Source organism: Lampris incognitus, chromosome 16 (genome assembly GCF_029633865.1).
Source record: "Lampris incognitus isolate fLamInc1 chromosome 16, fLamInc1.hap2, whole genome shotgun sequence".
In the NCBI taxonomy this organism is placed as follows: Eukaryota; Metazoa; Chordata; class Actinopteri; order Lampriformes; family Lampridae; genus Lampris; species Lampris incognitus.
The window spans coordinates 13,881,680-13,904,161 of NC_079226.1; the positions used below are offsets into that span (position 1 = coordinate 13,881,680).

At 42.7% G+C, this 22,482-nt stretch overlaps 1 protein-coding gene across 1 annotated transcript in view; it reads left to right on the plus strand.

Moving 5' to 3' along the window:
- Window positions 1-22,482, plus strand: part of kif6 (kinesin family member 6) — a 72,934-nt gene that overhangs the window by 42,261 nt on the left and 8,191 nt on the right. Inside the window, exons 13-16 of the mRNA XM_056295348.1 lie at window positions 1,106-1,303; window positions 13,698-13,800; window positions 14,739-14,794; window positions 22,419-22,469. Coding sequence (XP_056151323.1) covers window positions 1,106-1,303; window positions 13,698-13,800; window positions 14,739-14,794; window positions 22,419-22,469 — 408 coding nt within the window. The remainder of the gene's footprint in view (window positions 1-1,105; window positions 1,304-13,697; window positions 13,801-14,738; window positions 14,795-22,418; window positions 22,470-22,482) is intronic.

A 22,482-nucleotide genomic window follows, 5' to 3' on the forward strand; every position in this document is an offset into this window, starting at 1 on the left:
GTCCAGCTGTTAGCAGTTTGAGTGTGAGAGAGTTGACTGAACACAGAATAATAGTTTGAAGTATGATGTGAAGCACGTGCAGCAAAGGAAACAATTACACTAAATTGTCTTAATGCACGGAGACACGTATGTTGAACTGAGACGTGTCACGGCATTAGAAGTGCGAACACAGTTTAAGCAGTGTGTCCTGCCTTCAACCCTCAGCCCATAGCCACTCAATTACTCTCAGATACTTGTGAATACACACTTACACTCGGACACAGTGAGACAAAGACTCGCACACACACACAAAGCTCGTTAGCGGGAGATTGCGTGGAATCTTGGCAGGGGTCTTCTCAGTCTCGCCGGTCCCACGTCTTTGCACTGATTCAACCCAGACCATGACATCTCTCCGAGCCTGTGATGTCGGAGGCTGAAATCATGTCAGCAACCTGCCATTATTAAAAACCTGTAGTCCCACTGCCTTCAGCTCACCATGGAAATCACTGTAGAATAGATGCTGTACCTTGAGCATTATTGGGAAAAAAAATCAACATTGCATTTTTTTTTTGCAACATGTATTGGAATATTAAAGAAAAAAAAGAAATTACATAATTTCATAACATGCAGCTTTTAGCTCAGTGTTCCGTTTGCAGGGGATTAATAAAAAAACCCAGTCTTTGCCAGGTTTTGTTTTCTATCAGGCTAGAATGGTTTTAGCCTAACATGACTGATGGACCCAATTTGTCTTACATTGCCCCCTTTGTAATGTGACTATGTTGCATATGTGTATTGTGAGGTCGTTAATGAAACAACATATTGTTCAGCCCTACTGTACATTAAGTGTATATTCAAATCAATTTTGCTTTGGTAGTTTGTGAGAACAGCCTCGTTCTTCTGCTGTCTTAAACCATTTATTTGCCTGAGCATGTTCCTGCTTTGGTGTTTAGGCTTGCTTTCTCCTCTCCAGATTGTAATGCATACTCAAATCTTATCCTATCGAAGTTTTCTGAATTGTAATGGTAGTATGGTGGGGGTCAGTGGTCAACCATAGCTACGTTAATGACCAGGTCATTCATTCAGTGTGTCTGCCCAAAGAAAAAGCGAGATGTCCTTAACCCTACAGGTGTCCTTGTTGGTATGCTGAAGAAGGAGAAGAAGAGGACCCAGGATGCCCTTGCTCACCTAGCTAGCATACCTAATAGCCACAGCCTACCCTCCCAATGTGCCCTGAGTTCATCTGCTGTGTCACCTACAAAGGATGAAAACACCAACAGCCTCCCTGATAACCAGGGAAGGACAACTACACTGTACAGAAAAAGAGGTAGATTTGCTTTTTTATCTTTTGTGGCATAATAGTGGTCTTTACAATTCCATTTCCAGAGGTACTGAATATGTTGCACATTGGACTGTGAAAGACTAAGAATCCATTTCGCCCTTCTCTGGCCCTCCAGACAAGCACTTGTATCTCATCCCTCCAATTTACGCTCAATAAATCAAGCCTCGACGACCGTTCCAAAATATTAAAACAAATAAAACGTTTAAGGGACATGAACTCCATTAAATGCGACACCCAGTCTGTGATAAATTGGACAGGGACTGAATAGGAAAGAGGGTCTGAAGCAGAGAGGAGAAAGGTGATCTGACTCGATTGGAATGTCGGCAGCTCCTTGCTTGTGGTCATGCTGATTTCCAATGAGCCTGGTGAGGTTGTCTCTCGAGACACGTTTAAATGCGTTACAAATCCCTGACTTCAGGATTTTACTGCTTGGTGAAGCGTCCTCCATCCCAGAAAACTCCCTACACTGCCCTATTTCTAAACAGTGTCATTTAGGAGTTTCCTTTTTGGAGGTCAAAGAAGAGGTGGTTCACGGCCGCTTTTGCCAGCAAAGCAATGGTAGACAGCACAATAAACCTTTAATATTTTTTTGCTGTTGAAGAGCTGATGAGTTCAAAGCCCTTAATCATTGGTGGGACATGAGGCAGAAACCTGGGGCCAAATATATTGTAATGCTAACACTAGACACAGTATTCAGGCCAAAAGTGGGATAGCAGACCCAAGTCCACTTCCAACTGCAGCAAACTAAGTTCTACCAAGAAGCACTTTCTCCTTTTCAGATGAAACCGAACAGCTGAATAGTTCATTTTCTTTCCTAATATGACATACACGTTTTTTATTCTTTTTATTTTTTAACACAATGTTTTGTCTACCTCATGTAAAGAAAGACGCTGGAAGTGGATTAAAGCCTTTCACATTCTCAATGAGGTCCACAAATGCCAGTAATAGGCTGTCAAGGCCACCGGGGCCTTCTCTACTGGCCCTGTCAAAATCCAAATCCTAATTTGTTTTTCATAGTTAAATTGAAGTGTGCCTGAAATGTGTCTGAATTAAATTACTTGTTTTCTCGTGGGGCTGAGCAGAGATTTCCTATATCAGAATGTCATCTAAACGCATCACAGCTCCTTGGACCAGCACCAGTGGTATTGCTAGCCTTTCATTGAAGCCCAAAGCTGCAAACTGATTACAGCTTTGAATGACCGTATCATTAGCCAATCAAATTTTGATGTGTAATGACAGAGTGCCCCAAGGGCCCTGCGATGTATCGGTGCTAGCCCCCGTTGTCGTCATCAACTTTGAGCTTGAGCCTTTGGCGGGTTGTGAGTGAACTAAGCTACACGGAATATGCAATGGCAGCCGCATCCACAGCTACTGATGATCTTGTTGCCAATCACTTCGTGTGCCTTTTTCAAGGCGGCCGTTTGGAGGCAAGAATGAAATAATTACTAGAGAAATACCTACACGAAGATGGGCTTATCAAGGCCAGCAAAGGTAATTGCACATTTAATTGTTCTAATTGAACTGAAGGCGGTGCACTGATACTATTGTAGCTATACTTAATTGAAGTTGCACAAATGACTGGTGAACAGTGTTACATCAACAGTGGAAACTTGTTTGTTGTTTTGGTGCCATGTGGTGTGCATGTTTAATCTGGTTGCTGAATGACAAAGGAAGATCTGATGGTGATGCTGCAATAGCTGCTATAGTGCACAATGGTGTGCATTGTGTTTGTTGAAGATCAGCTGCCTTGTTGGCGTTGATGCAGTAGTGAGTAGTGCATATAGTGTGTGACAGTGTATTTATATGTGGCTGTGTTGGCGGTATGAAAATTAAATGAAAGCCACTTTGACATTGTATTCTTACAACGAATTGTATTTTTACAATGAATTTGTTCTCAGCATTTAACACATCCTCTTGTATAGGAGCAGTGGGCAGCTGCAGCCCCCAGGGACCAGCTCCAGTTCTTCTTTCCATTGCCTTGGTCAGAGGCATAGACGGGAGTATTAACACTAACATGCACGTCTTATTGATGGTGGGAGGAAACTCACACAGGAGAACATGCAAACTCCACACAAAGGACCTTGGACGCCCTAGGGTTCAAACCCAGGACCTTCTTGCTGTGAGGCAACAGTGCTAACCACTGGGCCACCGTGCCGCCCATATGAGAAATTTGTGTGTGTGCGTGGGAAGGGGGGGGCAGCTCTTTACTGATTACCCTGACTGAAACCCCATGGTCATTTACTCTGGACGGACCTTGAGCCCTCAATTTGGTAGCCCTTGCAGAGTGCATGGGCTCCTTCCAAAAGGAGGGTGCATTGAAACTTTTGGACAGTGTTTTCTTCATGGTGTAGGGACAGGGGATTAGACCCAGTCTCCTGCCCCTTACAAGATATACTGTGGCACATTTTTTTTAAGCTGGCTAGGCTGCCTCAACCTTGAAGGGTCTACATGGCAGCTATATCTTTGAACATCATGGTGTGCATTACTAGATGGCAGTTTCTGCAAGGTGCCAGGAGGCTATGCCCCCCCCCCCAAGGTTAGTGTGCTGCAGCATGGGGCCTACCACTGGTCCTGCAGGCCTTGAGCAAGTCACCCTTTGAGCCTATGGCAGGGACAACCTTGAGAAATACAAACTAAAAACTGCTTTTCTTTTGGCAGTGGCAACAGCCATGCATGAGAGTGAACTCCACACACTTTCCATCAGTCCTACATGCCTTTGATGGAAAGCAGACTGGTTTGGGATGACACTGTGGCTGAATATCGCTTTCCTGTCAAAGGTTTTATCCCCAAGCCATATTAATCAGGCCATAGAACTGAAGGCATACTATTCTCACCCGTTTAGATCCAAGCTGGAGGAGAGGGCCAATTTGCTGTGCCCAGTCTGGGCATTGCAGCTGTACTTTGAGATAACGCAGGCACTCAGAACAGCCATTTGTCTGCTACAGGGGAAGGAACAAGGAAAAGGCATTGTCTAAACAATGGCGCTCCCGTTGGATTGTTGAGACAAACAGTCTTATGAGGTAGCGGTTAAACCTGTACCCTCAGAGGTTATCTGTCATTCGACCAGGGGTGTGGCAATGAAGGGGGTGTCACTATTGGAGCTCTGTGCAGTGGCATCCTAGACCCTGTCTTGCATGTTCTTGAGGTTCCATCACCTTAATGTGGCCACTGGATCCATGCTAGCATCAGCTATCCTGCCATTGGCATCTACAGTGGACCAGTAGGTGGGTATTGTTCCTTGTGACACATCTGGTATAAATCATCCAATTTGTTTACTGCCACTGGCAGCCAGGAAAGAATGAAACAGAATGGAAGTTATGAAGGTAACTATAATTCCGGTAATTCCTCGATGACTGCCAGTCACACTGGTCACTTAGAACCTTTCCGGGTGAGTAAATTCATAATATGATAAGGGTTATCGCAATTGGCTCACCCTTACAGGTACTCACCCTTGCACCATCTGTGAATGAGTGGCATCACTCTCCTTTCCCTCCCTTAAGGCACCGCCTGTCATGCCAGGAGCAAGAATAGGGGACCCCAATGTAGACAGCAGAGACAGATTGGGCTAGAACAAGGCTAGCGGGACCAGAACCAGCAGACTAGGAGACAGGCTGCTGGCTAGCAAGCCAGATAACCCCCAGCCAGAAGCTATTCACATCAGACACAGGCTTTGAAAGAGGCTTACATCGTCCCTGACACATTGAACCATCCGCTGGGTCCATATTTGGTTGGATCGTACTGTCACGCCAGGAGCAGGAATAGAGGACCCAAATGCAGACAGCAGAGACAGAGTGGGCTAGAATAAGGTTTATTAAGGCAAACAAAACTTACAATAACAGGAACGAAGATGCAAGCAGCATGGAAGGCTCGAGACAAGGCGTGAAGTACCCGGCTACCAAAAGTCCACACGTGTGTCTGTGTTATGAGCCACAGCAACCAGGGGGAATATATAACGTAGGGGAGCCAATCAGGGAGATTGGGCGCAGGTGCGCAGGACAGGGCAGGAACAGAAAAGCCAATCAGAGAAAGGGGAACAGGTGAGTAAAGCAGGGGCAATCAGGTAAATGGGGTAATCAGGGGCAATCAGGGTTACTCAGGCAAATGGGGCACGGTGAACAGAAACACCAATCGGGATGGGGAACAGGCGAGCTCCGATGGCTCAGACCACACAACTATGACACCTCCCTCCAAACTGGGCTGAGCTGAGTGGCTTCTGCATGTTTTCAAATGAGCCACCCCCCTTCCTTGATATTTCATCAATTTAAGCCCATGACATCTCGGGGGGGCTCGATGGTAGAACCAGCGTCCTTGTACTACCCCCGCTGTCGGCCATTCAACACTATGATGTTGTTCGCCCGTCACCAGTTGATTCTTCCGCCGCTCATTCTGCTTTATCCAGATCTACCGGGATGCCACCACTGCCTGTTTGGGGATGTTGGCTACCAGTCGCTTCCTAGAGGGGCCTTCAAACACAAGCAGTCCAAGAGCTCTCCAGAGCGACTTCGTAAAATTCTCATGTTCTTAGTTCTTCTGAACACTATCTGTATTTATCGTTCACGTTTGTCTTAATATTCAGTTAATTTGCCCTTATTTATTTTTGTTAGGCCTAATCAAAGATAGAGGAAGGTGGAAATAGTAGAAGAAGCATGAGGGAGATAAAGTCAGAACTCCCCCCACCCCACCAGATCAGGCTTGTACAATCCATTGCCCCCTACTGCCTCATTTACATGAGGGAAAAGAGGAGAGAAGAGAGAGAGCGAGAGAGAGAAAATAAATTATTTAAAATATCCATCCATCCATTTTCCGAACCACTTATCCAGCTCGCAGGGTCGCAGGGATGCTGGAGCCTATCCCAGCAGTCATTGGGCGGCAGGCGGGAGACACCCTGGACAGGCTGCCAGACTATCACACAGGGCCCACACACACATACATTAATACCTAGGGGCAATTTAATATGGCCAATTCCCCTGACCTACATATCTTTGGACTGTGTGAAAAAACCGGAGCCCCCAGAGGAAACCCACGCAGACACGAGGAGAACATGCAAACTCCACACAGAACGACCCGGGACAACCCCCAAGGTTGGACTACCCCGGGGCTCGAACCCAGGACCTTCTTATTGTGAGGCGACCACACTAACCACTGTGCCACCGTGCTGCCCCTATTTAAAATATATTTTTTTTAAAATCCCATGTCCATTTTTTTTTTGCAGTTTTTAGAACGTTTTTCTTTTTCTATCCCTGTCTTGATTGCTTCACCTTGGTTTTTATCCAGTGTCTTTAGTAGTTGCTTAAAAGGATGTCCATGTAGGTTTCTTGTGTTGAATCCAAGGGGGCTGGTTAGCTATTGTCATGTTTAACCTGCTCGTTTGGAGTGTTGTTTTTCTTCCTTTTTATCATGCAATTATCTTTATCTTGATTATTAAGAATTGGTAAGGTAATATAAGCTGGAGTTTCAGAGAGCTGGTTAGTCTGTAAGCAACTGGCAAGGCTAACATCTCAGGGGGGCTCAATGAAAGAACCAGCGTCCTGGTACTACCCCCGCTGTCCACCACTCAACTCTATGATGTTGTTAGCCTGTCACCAGGTTGGTTCTGCCACCGGTCATTCCACTTTATCCAGATCCACCGGCGTGCGGCCTCTGCCTGTTTGGTGATGTTGGCTACCAGCCGCTTCCTAGCCAGGCCTTCAATCCCAAGCAGACCAAGAACTCTCCAGAGCAACTGCTCTGCAAAGCCCCTGCAGCCGACTTCCACTCCACGAGAAGCTTCTGAGAGGCCAAATGTAGGCTACCATGTGGTATTTATAGTTGCGGCACGCAGGTAGCCTACATGTCACGCACGCAACTTTGTTTATGTAAGATTCCAACCGGAGTGCAAGGAGAACACATCCACTTTTTTACTGCCACTAGCAGTCATCCAATTCACAGAACCATAGTTACCTCTGTAACTTCCGTTATGAAGATAATAACATCTATGAAGACCTAGTGGTAAGTAGCACAGGATTTGCTCTGCACTGTCACCCAACTCCACACAACTTTTTGAGACACAGAGTTACAATAACTGCAAAAGACATTTAGATGAGGGAGGTCACCAGAAGTCAAGTCTATCAGGCTGTGGCAGAGATCCTCCCTCGTGGACGGGCAAGTATTTATTTTCCCATTTAATTTTGGTTAAGTAGAACCTTCGGTGTGATGATAAACCTGAGCCCTCGTAATGAGCGTGGTCATAGCCATTGGGTAAAGGGGCATGAGCCAGCGCCTCATCAACCTAAGCAGTGCTCCTGTCTTTTCTAACCACAGCTCCCTCATCCCATTCAACATTTTTGTGTAATGATGCCCAGTGCAGTAATAAGGCCAGTAGAGGGGTAATTGCAAGCAGGGTTTCTGAAAGAAGAGCCTATTAAAAAACAAACACATGTTTGAACTGGGTCCAGTACAAAATTAGGGAGAGAATACATCACTCATTCAGGGACAGCGTGGAGCACAGTGATGGATGGCTGTGGAGTAATGGTTTATGAAAACACTGATAAATGATGGGCCATATGCATTAGTCTCAAATAATAGTATGTGATTTAACATGGGTGAAGCAGAATCATCTGGGATGTCCCAGCAGACCATTTCTTTTCACCTTTCCCCACAGACTCTTATTTCATTGCCTTCTGTGGTGGGTCATGATGACCCCCATGGAATTTGTTTCCATCTGGTTGACCTGTGACTCTGAGGCATCCACTGCTCTCCAGCCACACAGCCCCGAGAGCCGACTTTCAGCTTGATGCAGTGTACAAGAGAATGAAGGAGATGGTTGATATGGATTTGATAAAGCTGGCCTGCTGTTCCCTTGTAGCCAATATTCATTTAGTTAGTTCCTTATTTGCATTTATTTAGGGGGCTCTTGTTGGGCATTGTTCATGATAAAAACTCGTGATCTTTGAAAGATGGCTAGTTTATTTGCTCTTGGGTTACTGCCTGTTCACAGTTGGGAATCACGAATAAAAGAATATTCTAAGAGAAAACTAAGGAAATTACTAAATATAAGAAAATATATGTAGATTGCTCAGAAATGGCCATAAACTAAATGGGTTGGACTGCAGGTAGCAATGTCTTCCACTTTAATATAATTCACTTAGTATTGTTGGACCTTTAAAGATCCAAATATATATTTGGATGATAATGTGAGTCATTTGTAACTTCTGCAGAACCATCCAGGCTGCCAACATAGCACTTAGAGTCTTTGAAAAAAAAATTACACATGGTTGTTTTTGGCAAGGGCACTTGAAAGGCAACAACTCCCCCTTTCAAATGACATTTTCAGAGCTGCTCCGTCTTGTGTTGAGTGATAGATATTTACGTATAGTGGCCTGCTCTTTGTGAATGGAAAACTGTTTACCTGTTGGAAAACAGGCCCTTGGATGATCATGATATTGGGATGATGGCTGCTGACTCTTTGCCACAGACGGCAAATCCTGTTTATAAGAGGCCACGGGCATGTATATGAGCAAACGTACACACTGGATGTTGAGGAATCAGCTTGGCCTTTTCCTATCACACTCTTGATTTATAACATCCTCTGTGATACACATCAAGTTGTATAACAGGCTTAGAAAACTGTGGACAGCCTCACAGAGTGACTTGTAATTCCTGTAAAGATGGTTAAAAAACGATGTTTTTTTCCTGTGGCAACATCTGAATATTTGCCGGAATACTTATTTGAGTCATATTGATGTACGTGGACCCTTGGTGTGAATTAAGCATTTAGGTATGTTAGCTTTTTCTATATTTACACGGAAAACATGTTTCCGTGGTTGTTTTCAGTGACTAACATCGTTCTTTTTTTAGTCGCATCATAAAATGGAATGCATGCATCAGTCCGATTGCATTCGCTGTGGGTGTTTGTTGGGCAGAGATTGCTACACACCAAATAATTCCTATCCCTTGAATGTGTTAGTATATTTTTCTATGGCATTTTTACAATGAGAAACAGCAAACAAACAATTTTACTAGATTTGTAGCTCGGTCCTACATTCCTCAAAGAATACAAGGAAGTCATTAACAGCTTCCTCAGGATGCAATGGAAATCTAATAGACTGAATAGACTTTTCCTATTGAAAAACAAAGCATATTAACCCCAGAAAGATTCTCCCAGGCACTGTGCAGGCCAAATCCATTTTATCAACTCCCAAGTGGTTTGTTACTGGTTACATGTCTACTCTGGAATGTTCATCCACTTTTCTCGTTCTTCGTGAGGAATTTCTGTCTGTCTTTGCTATGTTGCAACCAAGGCTGTCAACAACACGCACTTGAAACTGCATCAGCTGTTAACCAGCAGGAAAATCTTGATATTCTCCAGAAGTACTTCTGCACTTTTGGAATCAAAAGCATTTAAGAACACACTGAGCAGCTACGGGAAGACCATGGAGGAACTACTGGAGCTTGGAAGAGCATACCTGATGTTGTTTTCTTATTTCCAGGCACCCATTTCACAAAATTCTGAAAGTTTTTGCAAAATGATTTTTCATCTATCAATTTTTTTCCTAAATAGCCCTAAAGAAAAATGGTATAGCCTACAAGCTCACCTCTGGAACGCCCATTTCCCACAATCCATTTGTACATTCACAACCACATCTTATGGACATTAGATCATCGTTCTTCACCCTGCCCTAATTTAAAACAAATGCTCTACATTTATCCTTTGCTCATGCTCAGTGGGTCACTGGCTGTATGTTTTATTTTAGGTATAATCTGAGGGCCCTGGTCTTCTAGCCACCAGCTTTTCTGGTTACATTGAGGATAATTGCGGTTCTCCGGAGATTAACTGTAAATGTAATGATGGTGACCTTTCCATGGAAATCATTTATGCTGAGTCTGTATTTAAGTCTAGAATGAGTAGTAGCCTATATAATGGACATTAGTCTTTCCATAATACAGCCCTCTAAAGCAGCTTCTTAGGTTAGCTGCCACATAATAGAATGTCAATATGGAGTGAAATAGGTCTTTTCCATTATCTGATGGTTTGTGCTCGGAGTAATGTCCAGTGCACAATATGACAAGATTTTCTTTTCTACATGGACTCGGGTTTCAGCGCTCTGAAAAGCGCAGCCCTTTCCCTCCATTCTAGGATGACATTCTAAGGCTCTACTGTGCTTTTCCTTGAGCATAATTTATTGTCTTTTTCTTTTTTTTTTTTTTTTTACTCCTAAGCTCCCTGTATTGGTTTTATTGTTCTTGGGGAGGACTGATGGGCAGGCAAGGTGTCCCAGTTGTGTTTCAGGGTTATGGTGACTTGTGGTCGCCAGCTGGGACTGTCAGGAGATTTGAGAGTTACAGAGAGATGTCACATTTGACTGTATATTCTGCTAGCATGTAATGAGAAGTTCATTGTTCTAGCAGGCCCAGGGCACCATAGATCTCTGTGCTCTGAACTGAAATCCAAGACAACAGAGGCACCTTGGGGAGTACGCAGCAGGAAACATGTGATTTATGGATGATATTGATGGCTCTGGATCTTATAGGAATCTCTGACTTTATTATTAGATCTTTGCTTTTAAAGTCTTTAAGGCCTGAGTAGAATGTCGACTCCAAGCAGCTACTTAGTCTGGGAAATATCTGTCCTTTAATGCAATGCGAACCAGTCATAATGTGTTTTTCTTTTTTAGCAAAAATATGAAAGTGTGAGTGCTTACCGGCCTCTTATCCAGTCAGGCATTTTTTGTACTTGGGTGACAGCGTTTGATTGCCTGTTGCGTTTAATCAAAATTTATCACATATCCCATGGAGTGACCTCTTAGAATAAATCGATGGAACGATACAGCCATACTTCACCTCTCTGGTATGTAACTTCTAAAATATGTTGAAACAGCCACAATAGTCACGACACATTCCTTCTCTGTAAAACCTCAGTGGTTTGTCAGCATCTGAAGCATGGAAAAGGAGAATTAGGAAACTTGGCCAAAGCTGTATATGATCTCATTACCCCACAAATTATGTTAGTACAATATGGTATGATGTCACCACTTTCAGAGAGATATTCCTGGAATGCCCCTTTTTACAAGAGACAAATGGGATACCTTCCCTTCAAGTAGCCCTAAGATTTGTTGAGGTTGGCTGTTGCAACAAACGTCTGCAAGTTACCTCCTGGTTTCAATCTGGACATTCCAAAAATAATGAAACAAAACTCCTAATTAACTATCCTGCAATTAATTTGATACAAGTTACTCCTCTTGGACTGATTCTTCAGTTAGAATGAGCTTTGTCACACAAGTCCACAAATGTTAACAATGGGGTACATTTTTGGGAATGGTTAATTAGCAATTTATTGTGGAGCTATTGCTTTTCAATGGGATGGGGAATCCTGCAAAATTATGCTGGAGTTGTATGCTGTTGTTAAATAGAACGAGCGAAAAGGGTGTTTTATTTCGAACCTTTGGTGACATGGGAAATAGAAGATGGAAAAATAAAATGATAAGATATGTAACCTAACATCCTAAGGATCAATGTACTACTCCCCAAAACCATTGAAAGTGTTGTTTGAGATGAAGGACAGTATGGCTGAACTAGATTGATGAGCAAAAACTGAAACCTGGTGAGAATAGCAAGATTGATTATTCTGAAATTCTACATGCTGCATTTCTGAGGAATTGCCTGTCAACGTGATTCAAAGTGCAGGTATGTTTTTGGTTTCCTCTGGAAATAAGTAGTTGACTGCCATTATATTGAGCAAGCGCATCAGGTTTTTGAGTAAATTCAGACAGCAGGTAATGTCATTGTCTGTTTTAATATGTCACTGTCGCTCAACATGGCTGCCTTAGTCTTCCTCTCATACACCAGGTCTTCTTTACCTTTCTTTTACTATACAATAGTAATAATCATCATCATCGTCAATCATTACATTTATATAGCGCTTTTCTAGACACCCAAAGCACTTCACATTGAAGGGGGTAACTCGGCAGCCATTTTGCGTCAGAACAGTTGTCACACATCTGCTTGAGGTGGACAGGGAGGAATCATTGATGATTAGGTGATCAGATGGAGAGAGACAGATTGGGAATTTTTCCAGGACACAGTGGAACCCCCTACTCTTTGCGACAAGTGCCATGGGATCTTTAATGACCACAGTGAGTCAGGACCTCGGTTTAACATCTCATCCGAAGGACGGCATCTCCTACAGCAGTGTCCACTTCACTGCACTGGAGCATTGGGATTTGTTGTTTTTATTAGGCCCAGAGGGAAGACTGCTTCCTACTGGCCCACTAACACCACTTCTGGCAGCAACTCAGTCTTCCCAGGAGGTCTCCCATCCAAGTACTAGCCAAGCCCACACCTGCTTAGCTTCCGTCATTTGGCAGAGCCAGGGTGCATTTAGGTATGGCTGCCAGCCATTACAATACCCCACAATATAGCAGAATGAAATGTTACTTTAGTCACATTATCTGTTGGTGGTCTTCTTAAGGGGGACGTGAAGGCTACACGTCAATATTGCCACTTATTGTTTTTGTCTTGCTCTTTCGTCATCTTTTACAAAACGAGAGATGTAGTCAGTAGCAAACACCATCAAATGCATTTTCAAGTGATTCAGATGTTTAAAGGTGAAAAAAATACAGCATAAATGGCGTGTAACAACTTACCTAAGCTATGATGCATATTGGTTTATGAACTTCCTTCTAATCACTCTTGGCATGAGTGTTTTCTCTTGTTTTCTGTAATCTTAGAGTAGATGGAGTTGATTCTTAAACAAGTGTATGTATATATATATATATATATATATATATATATATATATATATATATATATATATATACACACACACTTAGAAGAAATACTAAATAAACAATGTTTTCAAGATGAGAAATAACTCAACAACCAACATGTCTATCCTAAATACTTACATCATCTAGTTGCCTTACTAGTAGCAAGTTGCTAGAGGTAATGCTGACCTATGCAAAATGGCTTTTTATAATTCTGTTTATGTCCTTGCTAAACCATGAATGGGTGGGTAATGGTCCTTAGGTTTTGTAATTAGTGATAGGTGGGAGGTCAACAATATCAGCGGGGTTCTTTAGCTCACATCTGGCTGCCAGATTGAAGTTGAGTACCTGTGGATGTGGGAAAATGGCCCAGCTCAGCTCTCATGAAACTGTACAAATCTGCACAGCGTGACCTGTCACATTATTATCATAGTCGGCACATTTGCACTTTTGATTTGTTATTACAAGTGTGTATTCTTGTTAGTATGGTAGTTTTTATTATAGATTTGATTTGCAATCTTAGCATTCGCCAGATCTGTAGATACTATGTCGCTTCTGATTAGTACAGCAAACCGTCTCATGCGGCAGATTTTGAGCAAATACACCAGGTATGACAGTGCACTTTCCTTTCTCTTCAGGTCCACTGATGTCCCTCGGGAAGCGAGAGGCGTTTGAGATTTTCAGGAGAGACCACGAGGACAGTTTAACTATCGAGGACAACAAAGCTGTACTCAAACAGAGGTTTGTGGCAAAGAGGAGATGCTGATGTATAGTTGGGAGTAATGGTAAATGACAATTTTAAAAAGACCCACCTTGGTATTTATCACAAATAAGCTAAACCTATGCAAGCATCTCCTGCAGTCAACATCATCATATCAACAAAGAAGGACAGTGGACTTTCATGGCACTTAATATTGGTTTAATCTGCATCACTTGGTTGATTGTATGGCATTGTTTTCTTTTCCTCAGTGTCCAATCCAACTTTTTTTGATATGGACAGAGATAGGGTGTAGGAGAGCCTTATTAAATGTGCATGTAATATATAAAGTCCACCAGCACATCTACCTCATTTATGAGCCACCATCATGAAACCTTGTTATTGCTGTTCCAACACCTGTTGTACATCGTAAAATAACAAACTTTGGAAAAGCTGAGTTTTTGTTCAACCTAAAATGCAATTAACAGTTTGGCCAAATTAACATGTCATGCAGTTAAAATACGAAGAAAAAACATAGCTTGGTAGTTCTCCAACTCTCTCGGAGCCACTAGTTTGGAGAGAACTATCATTATCGGTGTGAAAATTCTGAAATAATGCCTGGCCATACCGATCTATGTCTTGGCTTTTTTCATTGGGGAGTTTTAGTCCTTGCAGGAGCTGCAAGGTTTCAGTAGAGTCAGAGATCTTAAGATGAGTTGGGAGTCAATTTTATGTCCGTTTTTGCTTTTATTTTGAGTTGCTTGCAAACAAATATTGCCTCCAAAATAATTCATTAACCTTTATATGCAAGGCATCATTTTAAATTCCTAAATCCTCTCAATGGTACTTAAATCTTCATAATGGTAAACAAATCCAAAAGTGTTTGTGTCTCCCTGAGCCCACTATCAGTCAAATTTTATTAACCAGTATATTTTTTTTGGCTACCATATGTATATGAATGTTTTTTTGTTTTTTCGGTCAGGTTTGCTGAGGCCAAAGCGCTTGGGGAGCAAGTGAACATGGCCAGAACCAAAGTCAGTAAGTCATCTTGGATATCCATATAGCGCAGAAAACCTGTTCACATCACATGGATTCAATATGGAAGCAATCTTGCTCCACTTTCTCACTTCCATTTTGGAAAACTGTTGTTTCATGCAGCATGTAATAACAGCTGAACTTCTAATAGCATCACTTGCACTGTAACCATCTCGTACATAAACTTGCTCACTTTGAAATAAAACAAAGTGAATAGGCTTAGTGTTTGTGGTAAATGTTTGCAGTGCATTTGTGCAAAAGCAAGTGAATTAACTTTGTAAGTGTATGTGAACTATGGATGTGTAACATGACCCAAGGATGATAGCTCAGAATGCATGGTGTAAAATGCATCTCGGAAATTACTTGACACGTGGGAGCTGGGAAGACATAAAATTTTGCAGTTCATGGTCATCATTACCGTCATCATCATTATCCTAATAGCAAGTAATATTCTCCGGTGTGAGCCCTGAGGAACACTGTTTATTTACCGTAGCGATTTCCAAATCTCCAGAGACATAAGCCTACCTGCCTGGAAAACGTTAATGAATGGATCGCTGTCGGGGTCCCATTTCCCTGGAGCGTAGACGTGTCGTTCAGCACATTCCAGAACTTTTCCAGTACCAAGAGGGGTTCTGATTTCCACCCACCTACTCCTCTGACCTGTGCTCTTTATGGGACTTGGCTTTGGCTGTTTTATGGGAGCTCTGTAAGCACACCCCTGTGTTCTTCTGGGTAATGTCCCTGACAGGTAGGCTTACTGTGCCAGAATGAGGCCTGGCATAGTCCCTAGCTTCAGTCAGTGCCAACATTTGGTTCCAAGGAATCCACCCCAGCTTTTGGACAGGGGTTTTCTGGTGTAGTACTGTGTGCACATGCCTGTACTACTGTGTGTCAGCGCTTTGACACTATATGGTTCATTCACTGGTGTGTTGAGTGCTGAGTTTAAGATTTCATTTGTGTTTTGAAAGTTCGTACAAAATGATTGTTGATAGTTGTAAAGAGAGGATCAGGTCCCTCCATCGATATGGCTGTAACTGTCTAAAATATTTCTCTACTCTATGGTCAAGTTTAAGAGCAACCTCATCAGTGCAAAACATGAGCATATGTTATTAGGGCATTGCTGGTTTGCATTTATTCTTGGAAGCTATATTTCCCCGGACTGTATATGTTTGTGGCTCATATCAGAAGCCACTGAAATGGATAACTTTGCCTCACACCACTGCTTGGCATCATAGTTGCCTCGGATCACGCTTTGTGGTTTGGTGGCGTTCAGCTGTCGCCCTCTCAAGCATGCCAGTGTACACTTAGGGTATCAGCATCCAACTGTGGTGTCTTTGAAGCGCTGACTCAGCCATACATATGAGGTGTCTGTGGGTCAAACAGAAATCATCTATGATTTCAACACTGCATTAAGAATATTAACTCTTCAAATGTATTCTGCAGACATCATTCTTATATGAAAGATGTATGGGTACTGTATGGAGGAGGAAATTAGATTTGCTGTTGCCAAACTGTTGTGTACTGGATTCTAGAGTGTTTTGCGAGGTATTTGTGGTGCAAAACATATAGAAATGTTGAAATGATTTCGTATGTGAATTATTCAGCTGTCAAATAGAGAAAACAGAGAAGAAATATTTTGATGCTGTCACATGTTATTACAATATTAAGGGCATGGAGCTGCATTTTTCCTTCATGAGAGGCAATGTTTATAGTGGAAGGTTAGTTGCCTCTCCTGGCTGGAAAGTTGTACCATAATATATTCAACTCAGTGTGTTTCCGTGCCATTTTGGAAACTCTGCTTGGAAACTTTACACTACCTGTGCCTCATGGTTAATGTAGAACATGGAAAGGGTTAGCATAACACAGACAAAAGCTTCTTGCCGCTTTGTCTGATGGATGTGAGGGTCAGTAGTAGGGCTGAAAGGGAAAGGTGGCAGCCTGTGGAGACATTGGTACCTAAACATTTCCATGGTTACCAGTATTGTTCTTGGCCATCGTATATAGCTTTGGAATCTAATCCCACTAGACAAGCATATGTTCTGAGCCCTTAGGTCCAAAAAGCCCAGGGATATATATTTATTCAGAGGGACCCATAATGTACATCTTCTACAACATAGGAGGCATAGGTTCGTCGAAAAAGGAGCTGGGTCCCTCGATCTCTTCCCCAGATGTGAGGGGATTTATGCAGTGCTGTCCTAGCTGGAGCATCTGGTAACCTCTTTGGTATCCCACCATCAGCTTCTCTCCACCTCTGTTGCCATAGTGGCCCATTGATTTGGAGATGGATCACAAGTCGGGATACGTGGAACCTAAAATGTTATGTCACGACCAAATTTATTCATTTTTAAGTACAAGAGAAGGAACATTGAGTGTTGCCCTAAGAGTTCAAGGATGTCATGTTTTGTTTGCACAGGTTAGTTTTAAACACCCGAAATGTTACAAAGCCCACATGACTGCTTCATTGTGTGCAGTTGCTTGTCTTTATAGCCCTGACTATGGCTTTACATTGAGTCTGATCTCGTGAGCTTCTCATGATAGATGTCGTTTTCCTGCATTGTGGTCTTAGGCAGCACTAGAGGGAAACCCTTTGGGCCTTCAAGGTATTCAGTGAAGGCCTAATTCAGTGATGGCCTTATTTATAGCTTTCAAAAGTATTTTCTTTATTGTTGGCTGATCATTGAACAACATGAGCAAATGTCTAGGCCGTCAGAAGGCTGGTTGGCAGTTTTGCTCATGCATTTGTCTTAGTGGGAGAAATAACTAGGTTTGCGTAGTTTCAGCCTGTTGAGCTGGTGGTTTGAGCACAAGTTAACAGGTGCCAGAAGGCTGTTTTGTAATGGACTTATTTTATGTGGAATTAATGATGTAGAAGACTGACACTCACAGATAAATTGTCTTCTTTATCAATGGTCTTCTTTATCAATCTGACCATTGAAGGCCCAGTGCAAGACCCCACGGTCCTCTGGACAATACTATCTGAGAACACTTGAAGAACAGACCTACAAGAAAACAGCTAGGATGACTGCATCCCACTCTTAATTTAGGTGTAACAGCTTCATATTTTCTTACAGCTATCTTGTACTGCATTTGACAAGTTTGGTGCATTTGAGTGTTTTCTTTAGGTATCATTTTGATGTATTGTCTCACAAAATGTTGTTTGCAGCTGCTGCATTGTTAGTGGTCTCAATGTCAACTTGTATTTGTGTGCCTTGATGTTTGATATCCAGGATTTTCATGAGCCAACTGTGCACATCAACATTTGATTAACATTTTTAAGTCTCCATATTAACCTTAATCCGTGTACCACTACATAGAGGTTGAAAGGCCAATAAATTGATGGCACATGGATCAAGTGTTCTCTGTGGTATTTGTTTGGCATACTGCATTTAACCTCCAGACCACAGAAAACACCAACCATTTGCTGAGGATTGTAGTTGAAAACCAGCCCTTTATAATGGTAGCAAGTCTCCTGACACCATGGGGGAAACCCACAAACTTTGGAAGGATTGTGTTGTTGAGCCTTGGAATGGAAACAGAAGAGTTGAAGGGTAATGAAGTATCGCAGTAAGCCTGCCACATGCCATCACTAGTTGACATGTACCCAAATTTATAATTATGGAATAGTCCTTAACTGTAAAGGAAGGAAATTGTGGTAAATTCGCTGAATTCGGTCAGTTAGGGCTAGTGATCATCAACTTGCTGTCCTGACAAAGAGACTGTTATCTTAGATATACGACTGATAAGAAGTATTGTTTTTGGGTCATATACACAGAATATGATATTATCTTTGAGAAGCAGTTTATTCTCATTATGTTTACTTCTCATCACATTAGCATGATGTTGATGGAGATTATTAGAAATACAGTGTGTGTGTGGGGGGGGGGGCTCAGCATGTGCAATGTTCATTAATTTTCCTGGGTATTTGCCTTAAACACAGCACCTGATTACTGAGTGAACATTACTTGACATTAAATAGTCACATGCAGTAGCTCCCCCCTTGCATTTGCAAACCAAAGATGATGAATTTCCCCATTACACAACTAGTTCAGTTCACCTATGTGCCCACTTGGAGAGTAAATGGAAAGTTTATGCAGATCAAAAATTCAGCACTTGTGCAAAAAATGTACCATACTGTGCATGCGTATACATAGGCCATACATTATCTAGATCTGTTTTTGCTCAAAGCTTTGCCAGTGTGATCAATTTGAGCATAATTTTACCTGCTATAACTGTGTACTAAGACTTTGACTAATTGCACAGACTACAGATACTCAGCATGATAGTTTGTTGGCGTTGGGTATCCTAAATAATGGTTTTATATATACATGGCTGCTATAAACCGCACTAGTATCCGTTTAACCCCTAGTGATTTTCTTTCTGGCTTTACCCTGCTCCCTGCACTTTCTCACTCTGTCAGCATGGCCAGGTCAGTTGCGGTTCAAACCACTCAGTGGTGCTGCTAAGTGTCTCTTAATCCTGTTATTTTATTAGGAAAGGAAGAAACCATACATCAGACACAGGTCTGTGTAGATCAGGTTTGAGAGGGTGGTGTCTCTATTTTGTGCCTCCTGGGTCCACTCCGTAATGGATGCTGAACATCCTGGTGTCTAGAGAGGACTTGGGCCGGTCCTCTGAGCAGATTCTGAGCTACCCTAAAAGAGTCAAAAGTTAAGAGAACCCTCCTAAACCACTGGCAAATCACTTAGATTATACACGTCCTCGTTAGTCATTCGTAACATTTCACGCCATTCGTTGTTGTCATCACTGTCTACCATAACCAGAATGTGTTGCATTTTGACACACAGTCTCTGTGAGGAGTTTGGTTAGGTAATGTCTGTATGCCGCATGGAGAGGAGTGTGAACAAATTTTTCTCCAGATTATTTTGGACGTATGCAATGAAGGCCGCCGCAAATGCTTGTCCAAAGTCTGTAATAATAATTATGTAATGATAGTCTGAAACTTAATGGATCCCTGGTTAGGTGGTTTGTAGACGCGTGCGCTTGAACCCAGGTTCTTCAGTTCAAGGGCAGTCATTTCCCCCCCCCCCCCCCCCTTGCCGCATGCTTCTTTTGGCTGTTTATGCTGTGAAAACTACCACACACGTGAGTCATTTAAAACAGCAACACGTAGGCCTAACATGTTGATGCTGTGTTGCTTATCTATACTTCAAGACAACAACAGCTCAAAAAGTATTTCATGTTAGAATGAGAGGTGTTGCTTAAAATGTAGGTAGATCCTAAGCACTCCATCTGGATTCCTCATCTCAGGACCTTGCACACAGGCTTTTAGATTGGTGTTGGTATCATGTTACAGAAACATCTACAGTACAGCAAGTTCCACACGTGTATGAGACCTCGGGGACTGTGGTGAAAACTCACCAGAGAAAGCTACTGCCATTTTAGGACTCTTTTTTATCTTTCCTGTACTCCCTCCTTCTCATAGTTATGGTAGTCATCCCACAAAACTCCCTATTCACACCTACAGCTAATTTACTCGAAACCCCGAAATAGGGTCTGTCTCCTGTTTTCCTCATGTCATTCTTAAATGTTTCCATACTATCTGTCAGGGTTTTCTTTTTTCCATGCGAAGCCCATCAGTGGTGTGGAAAGCATAGAAAATATAGGTTCTAATAAGGGTTTTCATTGATTTACATTGCAGTTGTCCGACATCACGTAGGGCTTCTGCAGCACAAATCTCACAGGCCTTCGTAATTATCTACTTACTGTAGATTAACTTTGGGGAACGGAGGCGGAGAAAACGGAAGAGTAGACACAAATGACTAACCCATGTGTTGACCCTGTATTGCTGCCACAGGAGAGGTGATGACCCAACCTCGGGTGTATCCAAATTGCCTCCCTCGTGTTCCTTCCTGGAGCATCGCTGGAGGCCCCCAGACTCCTTTATGAAGACTGTCAAAGTGTTTAACCCAGCAGCACATCCTGCCCAAAGTCAGTCCTCCACGATGATCTCAATCACATGTTCATCCCCTGTGAGAAACCACGGTGGTGTTTAGTTCGATTATGAGCAATTTGTTTGCCTAGAAGCACCGCGGACATAAATGAAGGAGTTTTAATATTTGCCGTCGGCTGTACTGATGCGCATTAGACAAGGCTTTCTTGTCTGGGCCAGGCAGCACCGTTAGCCGTTTCATTTCTCTGCTTTTTCCACAGTGAAAGGCATATCATGGCTGGTGAATGATGGAAGTTACTTGTTTGAATCCTACCCTAACAAAGGAGATTAAAGCTGTTTAATTGCTGAATTCAGTGGTTGTGGTTAATTTGAGAGGACTCCTTCACAGCAGTGCTGCTTCACCAATGATCTGTCTGTGGTACGTGGATGGCTCCTGTGGGAAAACGTTAAGGAGCATGGCATATTCTTAATTAAGGGGCATTATTGTATTTAATCACATGGAAATCTGTCGTTGAAGTTCAAGTTCACTTTATTACCATATACATATAAAAAGTACCATGTACCTTCAAATGCAATGAAAATGCATATGCATATGCCCTGGCTCTTTCAGCCCTTAAAACTATATATAAGGAAATAATAAATATAACAAAAATAATAAATCAGAAATCAGAAATCCATCCATCCATCCATCCATCATCCAAACCGCTTATCCTACTCAGGGTCACGGGATGCTGGAGCCTATCCCAACAGTCATTGGGCGGCAGGTGGGGAGACACCCTGGACAGGCTGCCAGGCCATCACAGGGCCGACACATTCACACCTAGGGACAATTTAGTATGGCCGAGTCACCTGACCTACATGTCTTTGGACTGTGGGAGGAAACCAGAGCACCCAGAGGAAACCCACGCAGACACGGGGAGAGCATGCAAACTCCACACAGATGACGACCTGGGATGACCCCCAAGGTTAGACTACCCCAGGGCTCGAACCCAGGATCTTCTTGCTGTGAGGCGACCGCGCTAACCACTGCGCCACAGAAATCAGAAATCCCACAAAATAAATCAATAAAAGTTATGCAAGGCACCTACTGTCTACTGTTCATTATTCTGATGGCCTGGGGGTAAAAACTGTCTTTGAGGTGGCTGGTCGGAGCTCTGATGCTCTGTAAGTACTGAGGGAATTAGAATCATGTTTATTGGCCGTGTAGGTTTGCACAAACATGGAATTTGACTCCGGTTTCGTGGCTCTCTCAGTGTACTTAACATAAAATAACAGCACTACAACACAACAATCTTCAGATATACACAAAAGGATTGACTTATACACACGAAATAAGAGGTGATAAAGTGCAACAGTGCAGAGACTATATCAGAGATGCTGAAATAGATGTTAGGTTACTTACATACATGCCTGAGGTAGCTGGACATGACAGAGCAGACAGAAAGGAGTGAGAACAGACCATGTGCTGGGTGGCTGCTGTCCTCCATGATACTTAAGGCCTTCCTTCTGCAACGGGTGGTGTTAATGTCCTGAAGTTGTGGCCATGCTGTTCCTATGGTCTTTGAAGCCGTTTTTACTATCCTTCTCAGTCTTTCGTGGTTCTGTTCAGTCAGGTTGCCAAACCACACCAGTATGCTTCCAGTAAGGATGCTTTCTATGGTAGTCTGGTAGAAGTTGACCAAGGATTTTTTTTCCTTCACTCTGTCTCTCTCTCAGATGAGTTAAAGAAGCAATTGGAGATTCGTAGGAGGCAGAAAGCAGCTCATGGTGAGTTCAAACG